General features: G+C 65.1%; 1 protein-coding gene across 2 annotated transcripts; it reads right to left on the bottom strand.

The window, feature by feature from the left end:
* Nucleotides 1-42: 42 nt before the first annotated feature.
* GIPC1 (GIPC PDZ domain containing family member 1) lies at nt 43-10,429 on the bottom strand. 2 transcript variants are annotated; one of them, XM_082076789.1, is made up of 6 exons: nt 10,133-10,429; nt 8,273-8,458; nt 5,647-5,827; nt 3,938-4,050; nt 2,681-2,762; nt 43-1,325 (listed from the first exon to the last, which is right to left on the bottom strand). In XM_082076789.1, the coding sequence occupies exons 1-6, from the start codon at nt 10,415-10,417 to the stop codon at nt 1,174-1,176; spliced, it is 999 nt and encodes a 332-aa protein (XP_081932915.1). In that variant the 5' UTR covers nt 10,418-10,429; the 3' UTR covers nt 43-1,173. The 2 variants fall into 2 exon arrangements, with proteins under 2 accessions (XP_081932915.1, XP_081932916.1); XM_082076790.1 differs by lacking the exon at nt 10,133-10,429 and adding an exon at nt 10,014-10,022.
* Nucleotides 10,430-11,114: the final 685 nt, after the last annotated feature.

Consider the following 11,114-nt stretch of genomic DNA (forward strand, 5'->3'; position numbering starts at 1 on the left):
CGGGGGGTCCCAGGGGGGTCCCTGGGGGGCCCTGGGGGGTGTCCCAGGGGTGCCTGTGGTTTGGGGGGTCCCAGGGGGGTCCTGGGGGGGGGGTCCCGAGGTCTCTGTGGGGTCTCTGAGGGTCCCGGGGGTGTCTTGGGGGTGTCCCAGGGGTGTCCAGGGGGGTCTGGGGGGGTCCCGGGGGGTCCTGGGGGGGTCTCTGGGGGTCCCGGGGGTGTCTTGGGGGTGTCTGGGGGATCCCGGGGGTCCCAGGGGTGTCAGTGGTTTGGGGGGTCCATGGGTGGTCCTGGGGGTGTCCAGGGGTCCCGGGGGTCCCAGGGTCTCTGAAGGGTCCAGGGGGTCCTGGGGTCTCTGGGGGGTCCTGGGGGGTGTCCCAGGGGTGTCAGTGGTTTGGTGGGTCCATGGGTGGTCCCGGGGGGTCCTGTGGGTGTCTATGGGGGGGTCCTGGGGTCTCTGGGGGGTGTCCCAGGGGTGTGTGTGGTTTGGTGGATCCATGGGTGGTTTGGGGGGGTCCCAGGGGGGTCCCAGTGGGTGTCTGTGGTTTGGTGGATCCATGGGTGGTTCCAGTGGGTCCTGGGGGGTCTGGGGGTGTCCAGGGGTCCCGGGGGGTCCTGGAGTCTCTGGGGGGGTCTCTGGAGGGGTCCTGGGTTCTCTGAGGGTCTCTGGGGGGTCGCTGGGGGGTCCTGGGGGGTGTCCCAGGGGTGTCTGTGGTTTGGTGGATCCATGGGTGGTCCTGGGGGTCCCAGGGTCTCTGGGGGGTCTCTGGGGGTCCTGGGGGGGTTCCAGGGGTCTCAGGGGGGTCCCAGGGTGTCCCAGTGGGTGTCAGTGGTTTGGTGGGTCCACAGGTGGTCCTGGGGGGTCTGGGGTGGTCCCGGGGATTCCCAGGGGTGTCCAGGGGGGTCTGGGGGTTTCCTGGGTAGTCCTGGGGGGTCCTGGGGCTCCTGGGGTGTCCTGGGCTGTCCGGGGTGACTGGGGGGGGGTCCTGCGGGGTCCTGGGGGTCCCAGGGGGGTCCTGGGGTGTCTGGGGGTGTCCGGGGGGTCTGGGGGTTTCCTGGGTGGTCTTGGGGGGTCTCTGGGGCGTCCTGAGGGTGTCCCGGGGTGTCCATGGGGTGTCTGGGTGCCCCGGGTGGTCTCGGGGTGTCCCGGGGGGGTCCCGGGGGGTCCCGGGGGGTCTCAGCCCCGCCCCGCGCGCGCGTCCCCGATGGCGCCCCAGACGTCGAACACGAACTCGTCGGGGAAGGCGAAGTCCCCGAGCTGCGAGTCCAGAGCCTGCGCCAGCGCGTCGGGGTCCCGCGCGTCACGGCCAAGGTCCACCATGGTGGCGGCTGCGGGGACATGGGGACACACGGGGACATGGGGACACATGGGGACATGGGACACATGGGGACATGGGACACTCGGGGGACATGGGGGGGATGGGGACATGGGGACACATGGGGGTCATGGGGACACCCAGGGGACGTGGGGACATAGGGACAACCAGGGGACATGGGACACAGGGACACCCAGGGGACATGGGGACACACAGGGGACATGGGACACAGGGACACCCAGGGGACATGGGGACACACAGGGGACATGGGGACACATGGGGACACATGGGGACACACAGGGGTCAGGGGACACAGGGACACTCAGGGGACATGGGGGTGATAGGGGACATGGGGACACATGGGGGTCATGGGGACACCCAGGGGACATGGGACACAGGGACACCCAGGGGACACCCAGGGGACGTGGGGGTGATGGGGGACACAGGGACACTCAGGGGACATGGGGACACCCAGGGGACATGGGGGGAATGGGAGACACGAGGACACTTGGGGGACACAAGGACACACGGGGGTCATGGGACACGGGGACACTCAGGGGACATGGGACACAAGGTGCTCAGGGACACACAGGGACACACGGGGACACACATGGGGGTCATGGGACACAGGGACACTCAGAGGACACGGGGACACCCAGGGGACATGGGACACAGGGCGCTCAGGGACACACAGGGACACACAGGGGACATTCAGGGGACACTCAGGGGTCATGTGACACAGGGATACCCAGGGGACACTCAGGGGACACTCAGGGAACAGTAAGGGGTCATGTGACACAGGGACAGGGGCCACGCAGGGGACATCCAGAAGTCATGGGGACACCCAGGGGTCACTTGAGGGACACTCAGGGGACATTCAGGGGACACTAAGGGGACACCAGGGGTCATGGGGACACCCAGGGGACACTCAGGGGATGTGGGGACACAGGGACACTCAGGGGACAATGACGACACCCAGGGGACACAGGAAGGATGTGCTGTCCTGGATCCCCAGTGTCCCTAGTGACCCATTGTCTCACCCAGCTCGCTGTCCCCATTGTCCCCATTGTCCCCATCTCACCCAGCTAGCTGTCCCTGATCCCCAGTGCTGTCCCCATGTCCCCATGTCCCCATTGTCCCCATGTCCCATGTCCCATGTCCCCATGTCCCCATGTCTCACCCAGCTCGCTGTCCCTGATCCCCATGTAACTCTCCAGTGCTGTCCCCATGTCCCATGTCCCCATGTCCCCATTGTCCCATGTCCCCATGTCTCACCCAGCTCGCTGTCCCTGATCCCCATGTAACTCTCCAGTGCTGTCCCCATGTCCCATGTCCCCATGTCCCCATTGTCCCATGTCCCCATCTCACCCAGCTCGCTGTCCCTGATCCCCATGTAACTCTCCAGCAGCTCGTCCACTTTGGCCACCGCTCGCTCCTCAAACGCCGACGGCTGGGGACAATTTTGGGGTTCAGGGGGACACCATGGGGTCCCTGTGTCCCCCCATGGCCCCCCATGGCCCCCCATGGCCCACCCAGCCCCCCATGTCCCCATGTACCCCCCTGTCCCCCATGTTCCCCTGTCCCATCATCCCCCTGTGTCCCCCATGTCCCCCAATCCCCTGTGTCCCCCCAATGTCTCCATGTCCCACATCCCTCTGTGTCCCCCATGTCCCCCCATGTCCCCCCATCCCCCATGTCCCCCCATCCCCCATGTCCCTCCATGTCCCCCCTTGTTCCCATGTCCCCCATTGTCCCCCATATCCCCATGTCCCCCATCCCCCTGCGTCCCCCATGTCCCTCCATGTCCCCCATGTCCCCATGTCCCCCAATCCCCTGTGTCCCCCCAATCCCCCCATGTCCCCCCTTGTTCCCATGTCCCCCATCCCTCTGTGTCCCCCATGTCCCCCAATCCCCTCATGTCCCCATGTGACCCCATGTCCCCCCATCCCCCTGTGTCCCCCAAATCTCCCTGTGTCCCCCATGTCCCTGTGTCCCCCATGTCCCCGTGTCCCCCCAATCCCCTCATGTCCCCATGTCCCCATGTCCCCCCCATATCCCTGTGTCCCGCATGTCCCCCCCACCCCCCTGTGTCCCCCATGACCCTGTATCCCCCATGTCCCCCCATGTTCCGCCATCCCCATGTCCCCCCCATCCCCCTGTGTCCCCCCAATCCCCCCATGTCCCCCCCGTGTCCCATGTCCCCATGTGCCCCCAACCCCCCTGTGTCCCCCATGTCCCCCCCATCCCCGTGTCTCCCATGTCCGTCCATGTCCCCCCATCCCCCCATGTCCCCCCCATCCCCCTGTGTCCCCCATGTCCCCCCCAATCCCCCATGTCCCCCCATACCCCTGCATCCCCCCATGTCCCCCTGTGTCCCATCCCCCATGTCCCCCCATCCCTGTGTCCCCCATGTCCCTCCATGTCCCCCCTTGTTCCCATGTCCCCCTGTGTCCCCATGTCCCTGTGTCCCCCATGTCCCCCCATCCCCCATGTCCCCCCCATCCCCCTGTGTCCCCCATCCCCCCATGTCCCCCCCATCCCCCATGTCCCCCCATGTCCCCATGTCCCATGTCCCCATGTCCCCCCATCCCCCTGTGTCCCCCATGTCCCCATGTCCCCATGTACCTGCTCCTCCAGGGTGGGGGGTCCCCGTTGGCGCAGCCGCAGGGTCCCCCGGCCGCTCCCCACGTTGGGGGGGCCCCCCCCACGCCCCCCCCCGTCCCGTGGCGCGATCATGTCTGAGGGGACCAAAGGGGGGGGGGGATTATTGGGGTCCCCCCTTGGGGTGTCCCCAAACCAACCGCCCCCCCCAGCACCCAAACGGGGGAGGGAAAAGGTTTGGGGGGGTCCACATTGGTATTGGGGTCCCCCTGTGTGTCCCCCACCCGCCCAGGTTTTGGGGTCCCCCCCATTTGGGGGATCACAGCAGCACCGGACGCCTGGGTCCTCCCAGTAGCTGGGTCCCAGTGCTCCCAGTTCCCCCAGTTGGGCTCTCAGTTCCCCAGTTGGGCTCCCAGTTCCCCCCGTTGGGCTCCCAGTGCTCCCAGTTGGGCTCCCAGTGCTCCCAGTTGGGCTCCCAGTGCTCCCAGTTCCCCCCATTGGGCTCCCAGTGCTCCCAGTGCTCCCAGTTCCCCCAGTTGGGCTCCCAGTTGGGCTCCCAGTGCTCCCAGTTCCCCCAGTTGGGCTCCCAGTTCCCCCCATTGGGCTCCCAGTTCCCCCAGTTGGCTCCCAGTGCTCCCAGTTTCCCCAGTTGGGCTCCCAGTTTCCCCAGTTGGGCTCCCAGTGCTCCCAGTTCCCCCCGTTGGGCTCCCAGTTCCCCCAGTTTCCCCAGTTGAGCTCCCAGTGCTCCCAGTTGGGCTCCCAGTGCTCCCAGTTTCCCCAGTTGAGCTCCCAGTGCTCCCAGTTCCCCCAGTTGGGCTCCCAGTTCCCCAGTTGGGCTCCCAGTGCTCCCAGTTCCCCCAGTTGAGCTCCCAGTTCCCCAGTTGAGCTCCCAGTGCTCCCAGTTCCCCCCGCTGGGCTCCCAGTTCCCCCCATTGGGCTCTCAGTTCCCCAGTTGGGCTCCCAGTTTCCCCAGTTGGGCTCCCAGTGCTCCCAGTTCCCCAGCTGGGCTCCCACTTCCCCCAGTTGAGCTCCCAGTGCTCCCAGTTCCCCCAGTCCCCCCATTGGTTCCCCAGTCCCCCCATTGGTTCCCCAGTCTCCCCATTGGTTCCCCAGTCCCCCCATTGGTCTCCTAGTCCCCCCATTGGTCTCCCAGTCCCCCCATTGGTTCCCCAGTCCCCCCATTGGTCTCCCAGTCTCCCCATTGGTTCCCCAGTCCCCCCATTGGTCTCCCAGTCCCCCCATTGGTTCCCCAGTCCCCCCATTGGTCTCCCAGTCTCCCCATTGGTTCTCCAGTCCCCCCATTGGTTCCCCAGTCCCCCCATTGGTCTCCCAGTCTCCCCATTGGTTCCCCAGTCCCCCCATTGGTCTCCCAGTCTCCCCATTGGTTCTCCAGTCCCCCCATTGGTTCCCCAGTCCCCCCATTGGTCTCCCAGTCTCCCCATTGGTTCTCCAGTCCCCCCATTGGTTCCCCAGTCCCCCCATTGGTCTCCCAGTCCCCCCACTGGTTCCCCAGTCCCCCCATTGGTCTCCCAGTCCCCCCATTGGTTCCCCAGTCCCCCCATTGGTCTCCCAGTCCCCCCATTGGTTCCCCAGTCCCCCCATTGGTCTCCCAGTCCCCCCATTGGTTCCCCAGTCCCCCCATTGGTTCCCCAGCCCCCCCATTGGTTCCCCGTAGCCCCGCCCACTGAGCTCCCAGCCCCCCCATTGGTCAGTCCCCCCGTAGCCCCGCCCACCGAAGGCGCGCCGCGGCTCCGTGAGGCTCAGGTCGAAGCTCCGCCCCTTCGGCAGCTCCCGGAGCATGCGCGCCACCTCGAAGTGGCGCGCGCCCGCCAGGCTCCGCCCATCGATGGCCTCGATCCCGTCGCCCACGGCCAATAGCGGCGCGCGCGCGGCCACGCTGCCCTCGCGGATGCGCTGGGGACAATGGGGGGGGGTCACCGGGGGGTCACCGCGGGGTCACCACGGGGTCTCCATGGCAACCGGGGTGTCCCCATGTGCCCCCCATGACAATCGGGGTGTCCCCATGACAATCGGGGTGTCCCCATGGGGTCCCCATGACAATCGGGGCGTCCCCATGACAATCCGGGGTGTCCCCTGGTGTCCCCATGACAATTGGGGTGTCCCCATGTCCCCCCATGACAACCGGGGTGTCCCCACGGGGTCCCCATGACAACCAGGGTGTCCCCATGTGTCCCCCATGACAACTGGGGTGTCCCCTGGTGTCCCCATGACAATCCAGGGTGTCCCCATGGGGTCCCCATGACAATCCAGGGTGTCCCCTGGTGTCCCCATGACAATCCAGGCTGTCCCCATGGGGTCCCCATGACAATTGGGGTGTCCCCATGTCCCCCCATGACAATCGGGGTGTCCCCTGGTGTCCCCATGTCCCCTCAGTACAACTGGGGTGTCCCCATGTCCCCCCATGACAACCGGGGTGTCCCCTGGTGTCCCCATGACAACCGGGGTGTCCCCATGGTGTCCCCATGACAATCGGGGTGTCCCCATGGGGTCCCCATGAGAATCGGGGTGTCCCCATGTCCCCCCATGACAATCCAGGGTGTCCCCTGGTGTCCCCATGGCCCCTCAGTACAACCGGGGTGTCCCCATGTGTCCCCCATGACAATCCGGGGTGTCCCCTGGTGTCCCCATGAGAATTGGGGTGTCCCCATGTCCCCCCATGACAATCCAGGGTGTCCCCTGGTGTCCCCATAACAACCGGGGTGTTCCCATGTCCCCCCATGACAACCGGGGGGGTGTCCCCTGGTGTCCCCACGGCCCCTCAGCACAACTGGGGTGGCCCCATGTCCCCCCATGACAACTGGGGTCACCCATGTCCCCCAAGTCACCAGTGACACCCATTGGTCTCCTCCATCCCCATCCCCACGTTGACTTGGCCAACGTCTACAATGTCCCCATCCCCACGTTGACTTCTCCACCATCTATGATGTCCCCATGTCCCCCAAGTCACCAGTGACACCCATTGGTCTCCTCCATCCCCATCCCCACGTTGACTTGGCCAACGTCTACAATGTCCCCATCCCCACGTTGACTTGTCCACCATCTCCAATGCCCCCATGTCCCCCTATTGACCAGTGACACCCCTTGGTGTCCTCCATCCCCATCCCCACATTGACTTCTCCACCATCTCCAATGCCCCCATGTCCCCCTATTGACCAGTGACACCCCTTGGTGTCCTCCATCCCCATCCCCACGTTGACTTGTCCACCATGTACGATGTCCCCACATCCCCCAAGTCACGAGTGACACCCCTTGGTCTCCTCCATCCCCATCCCCACGTTGACTTGGCCAACGTCTACAATGTCCCCATCCCCACGTTGACTTCTCCACCATCTCCAATGTCCCAATGTCCCCCTATTGACCAGGGACACCCCTTGGTGTCCTCCATCCCCATCCCCACATTGACTTCTCCACCACCTGTGATGTCCCCATGTCCCCCTATTGACATCCCTTGGTCTCCTCCATCCCTGCATTGACTTGGCCACCATCTCCAATGTCCCCACGTCCCCCTATTGACCAGTGACACCCCTTGGTCTCCTCCACCCCCACATTAACTTGACCACCATCTACAATGTCCCCATGTCCCCCTATTGACCATGGACACCCATTGGTCTCCTCCATCCCCATCCCCACGTTGACTTGGCCAACGTCTACAATGTCCCCATCCCCACATTGACTTCTCCACCATCTCCAATGTCCCCATGTCCCCCAAGTCACGAGTGACACCCCTTGGTCTCCTCCATCCCCATCCCCACGTTGACTTGGCCAACGTCTACAATGTCCCCATCCCCACGTTGACTTCTCCACCATCTCCAATGTCCCCATGTCCCCCAAGTCACCAGTGACACCCATTGGTCTCCTCCATCCCCATCCCCACGTTGACTTGGCCAACGTCTACAATGTCCCCATCCCCACGTTGACTTCTCCACCATCTCCAATGTCCCAATGTCCCCCTATTGACCAGGGACACCCCTTGGTGTCCTCCATCCCCATCCCCACATTGACTTCTCCACCACCTGTGATGTCCCCATGTCCCCCTATTGACATCCCTTGGTCTCCTCCATCCCCACATTGACTTGTCCACCATCTCCAATGTCCCCATGTCCCCCTATTGACCAGTGACACCCCTTGGTGTCCTCCATCCCCATCCCCACGTTGACTTGGCCAACGTCTACAATGTCCCCATCCCCACGTTGACTTCTCCACCATCTCCAATGTCCCCATGTCCCCTGTTGACCAGTTTCACCCCTCGGCGTCCCCCGCCCCCATCCCCCCATTGACCGGCCGATGCCCCTGCTGTCCCCAATGTCCCCTGTGTCCCCGACGTCCCCTTGGCGCCACCTTGATGAAGGCGTATCCGGCGCCGTTGTCGGTGATGGTGAGCCCCAGCGCCTCCTCGGACTTGAGCAGCCGCACGTCCTTGCGCTGCCCGCGCGTGTGGGCGAAGATGAAGTCCTCGAGTCCCAGCTGCCCGCCCAGCAGCCGCCCCATGTCCACCCGCGGCGTGTTCAGCGTGCAGAACATCACCTGCGGACAGCGGGGACATGGGGACACTGCTGGGGATGTGGGGACGTTGGGGACATTGGGGACATTAGGGATATTGGGGACATTGGGGGTATTGGGGGTATTGGGGACATTGGGGGTATTGGGGATATTGGGGACACGGGGACTTTGGGACACTGCTGGGGACGTGGGGACACCACTGGGGATGTGGGGACATTGGGGATATTGGGAACATGGGGATATTGGGGACATTGGGACATGGAGACACCACTGGGGATGTGGGGACATTGAGGATATTGGGGGTATTGGGGACATTGGGGACATGGGGACATTGGGGACACCACTGGGGACGTGGGGACACTGGGGACATGGGGACATAGCTGGGGATATGGGGACACTGGGGACATTGGGGGCATTGGGGGTATTGGGGACATTGGGCATATTGGGGGTATTGGGGGTATTGGGGACATGGGGACATTGGGACACCACTGGGGACGTGGGGAAATTGGAGACATCGGGGACATTGGGGACACCACTGGGGACGTGGGGACATTGGGGACATAGCTGGGGATATGGGGACGTTGGGGACGTTGGGGACATTGGGGGTATTGGGGACATTGGGGACATTTGGGACATTGAGGACATTGGGGGTATTGGGGGTATTGGGGGTATTGGGGACATGGGGATATTGGGGACATTGGGGACATTGGGACACTGCTGGGGATGTGGGGACATTGGGGACATTGGGGACATTGGGGATATTGGGGACATTGGGGACATTGGGCACATTGGGGACATTGGGGACATGGGGACACCACTGGGGATGTGGGGACATTGGGGATATTGGGGATATTGGAGACATCAGGGACATGGGGATATTGGGGACATGGGGACATAGCTGGGGACGTGGGGACATTGGGGACATTGGGCACATTGGGGATATTGGGGACATTGGGGACATTGGGGGTATTGGGAGTATTGGGGACATTGGGGGAATTGGGTCTATTGAGGGTATTGGGGACATTGGGGACATTGGGGACATTGGGCGTATTGGGGGTATTGGGGATATTTGGGATATTGGGGACATGGGGACATTGGGACACTGCTGGGGATGTGGGGACATTGGGGACATTGGGGACATTGGGGATATGGGGATATTCGGGACATTGGGGACATTGGGGACACTGGGGACATGGGGACAGCGGGGACAGCGGGGACATTGGGGAGACTGGGGATACTGGGGACAGTGGTGATATTGGGGACATTGGGGACATTGGGGACATCAGGGAGATTGGGGACACCACTGGGGACATGGGGACATTGAGGACACCCTGTTTCCCCAGCACCCATGGGTGCCCTGATGCCCGCCAGGTGCCCATCAGCCTCCCCAGCACCTATGGGTGCCGTGATCCCCCCAGGTGCTCATAAACCCCTCCATGTTCCCCATCCCCATCGCACACCCGGGTTCCCCAAGCCCCTCCCCATTCCCCACCCCTCCCCATTCCCCCGCCCCCCGTGGCCCCGCCCGCCACGCCCCCTGGCCCCGCCCCCCGCGGCCCCGCCCCGCGGCCCCGCCCACCTCGTCGGGGGGGATCCCGAAGGCCTGCGCGATCTTGCCCCTCCCCGCCCCCCGTGGCCCCGCCCCCCGCGTGGTTCCGCCCCGCCCCCGCCGTGGCCCCGCCCCCTGGCCCCGCCCACCTCCTCGGGCGGGATCCCGAAGGCCTGCGCGATCTTGCCGTAGAGCTCGCGCACGTTGCCGAAGCCCTCCACGCGGCCCGTGGCGCTGCCGTGCGCGAGCTGCGCGTGGAACACGAGGCGGGGCCGCAGCGCGGGGGGGGGAGGGGCGGGGCTGCCGGAGTCCCCGCCCCCCGGCGCGGCGGGGGGGTCACCGGGGGGTCCCCCGCGCCCCCCGCCCCCCGGTTCGGACTCTTCGTTGTCCACGAGGGGCGGCGGCTTCTTGCGGCGGCCGAGGCCCAGCGGCATGGGGGCGGGGCTGGGGGGGATGGGGAGAGGGGGGCAATGGGGAAACTGAGGCACGGGGGGGCTGGGAATCAATGGGGGGACTGGGGGATGATGGGGGGATGGGGGGGGGCGGTGGGTGCTGGGGGGAGAGGGGGAAATGGGGGTGAGGGGGGTAATGGGGGGCTGGGGGATGATGGGGGGTGGGGGATGATGGGGGGATGGGGCATGATGGGGGGACTGGGGGATAATGGGGGCGTGGGGGGCAGTGGGTGCTGGGGGGAGGGGGGGCAGTGAGAAATGGGGGAGATGATGGGGGGTGGGGGTTAATGGGGGTGCAGGGGGACTGGGGGATAATGGGGGGATGGGGGTGAGGGGGATAATGGGGGCGGGTGCTGGGGGGGCGGGGAGAAAAGGGGGTGAGGGGCGGTAATGGGGGGGTGGGGGATAATGGGGAAACTGAGGCACGGGGGGACTGGGGGATGATGGGGGGACTGGGGGACAATGGGGGGGCTGGAGGATGATGGGGGGATGGGGGATAATGGGGAAACTGAGGCACGGGGGGGTCTGGGGGATAATGGGATAATGGGGGGACTGGGGCATAATGGGGGGCTCAGGGATAAGGGGGAAACTGAGGCACAGGGAGACGGGGGTGGGGGGTAATGGGGGGTGATGGGGGCGGGGCTGGGGGGGAATGGGGGCAATGGGGGGTAATGGGGGC

This window comes from Streptopelia decaocto, assembly GCF_964273445.1.
Source record: "Streptopelia decaocto genome assembly, contig: HAP1_SCAFFOLD_2379, whole genome shotgun sequence".
Taxonomy (NCBI): Eukaryota; Metazoa; Chordata; class Aves; order Columbiformes; family Columbidae; genus Streptopelia; species Streptopelia decaocto.

Excerpts from the sequence above, each read along its gene's own strand:
- GIPC1 (XM_082076789.1), bottom strand. The coding sequence starts at position 10,417 with ATGCCGCTGGGCCTCGGCCGCCGCAAGAAGCCGCCGCCCCTCGTGGAC. Across the intron at positions 5,828-8,272 it reads CCGGATACGCCTTCATCAAG|CGCATCCGCGAGGGCAGCGT; the intron begins GTGGCGCCAAGG and ends CATTGTCCCCAG. Across the intron at positions 4,051-5,646 it reads GGAGCCGCGGCGCGCCTTCG|ACATGATCGCGCCACGGGAC; the intron begins GTGGGCGGGGCT and ends TGGTCCCCTCAG.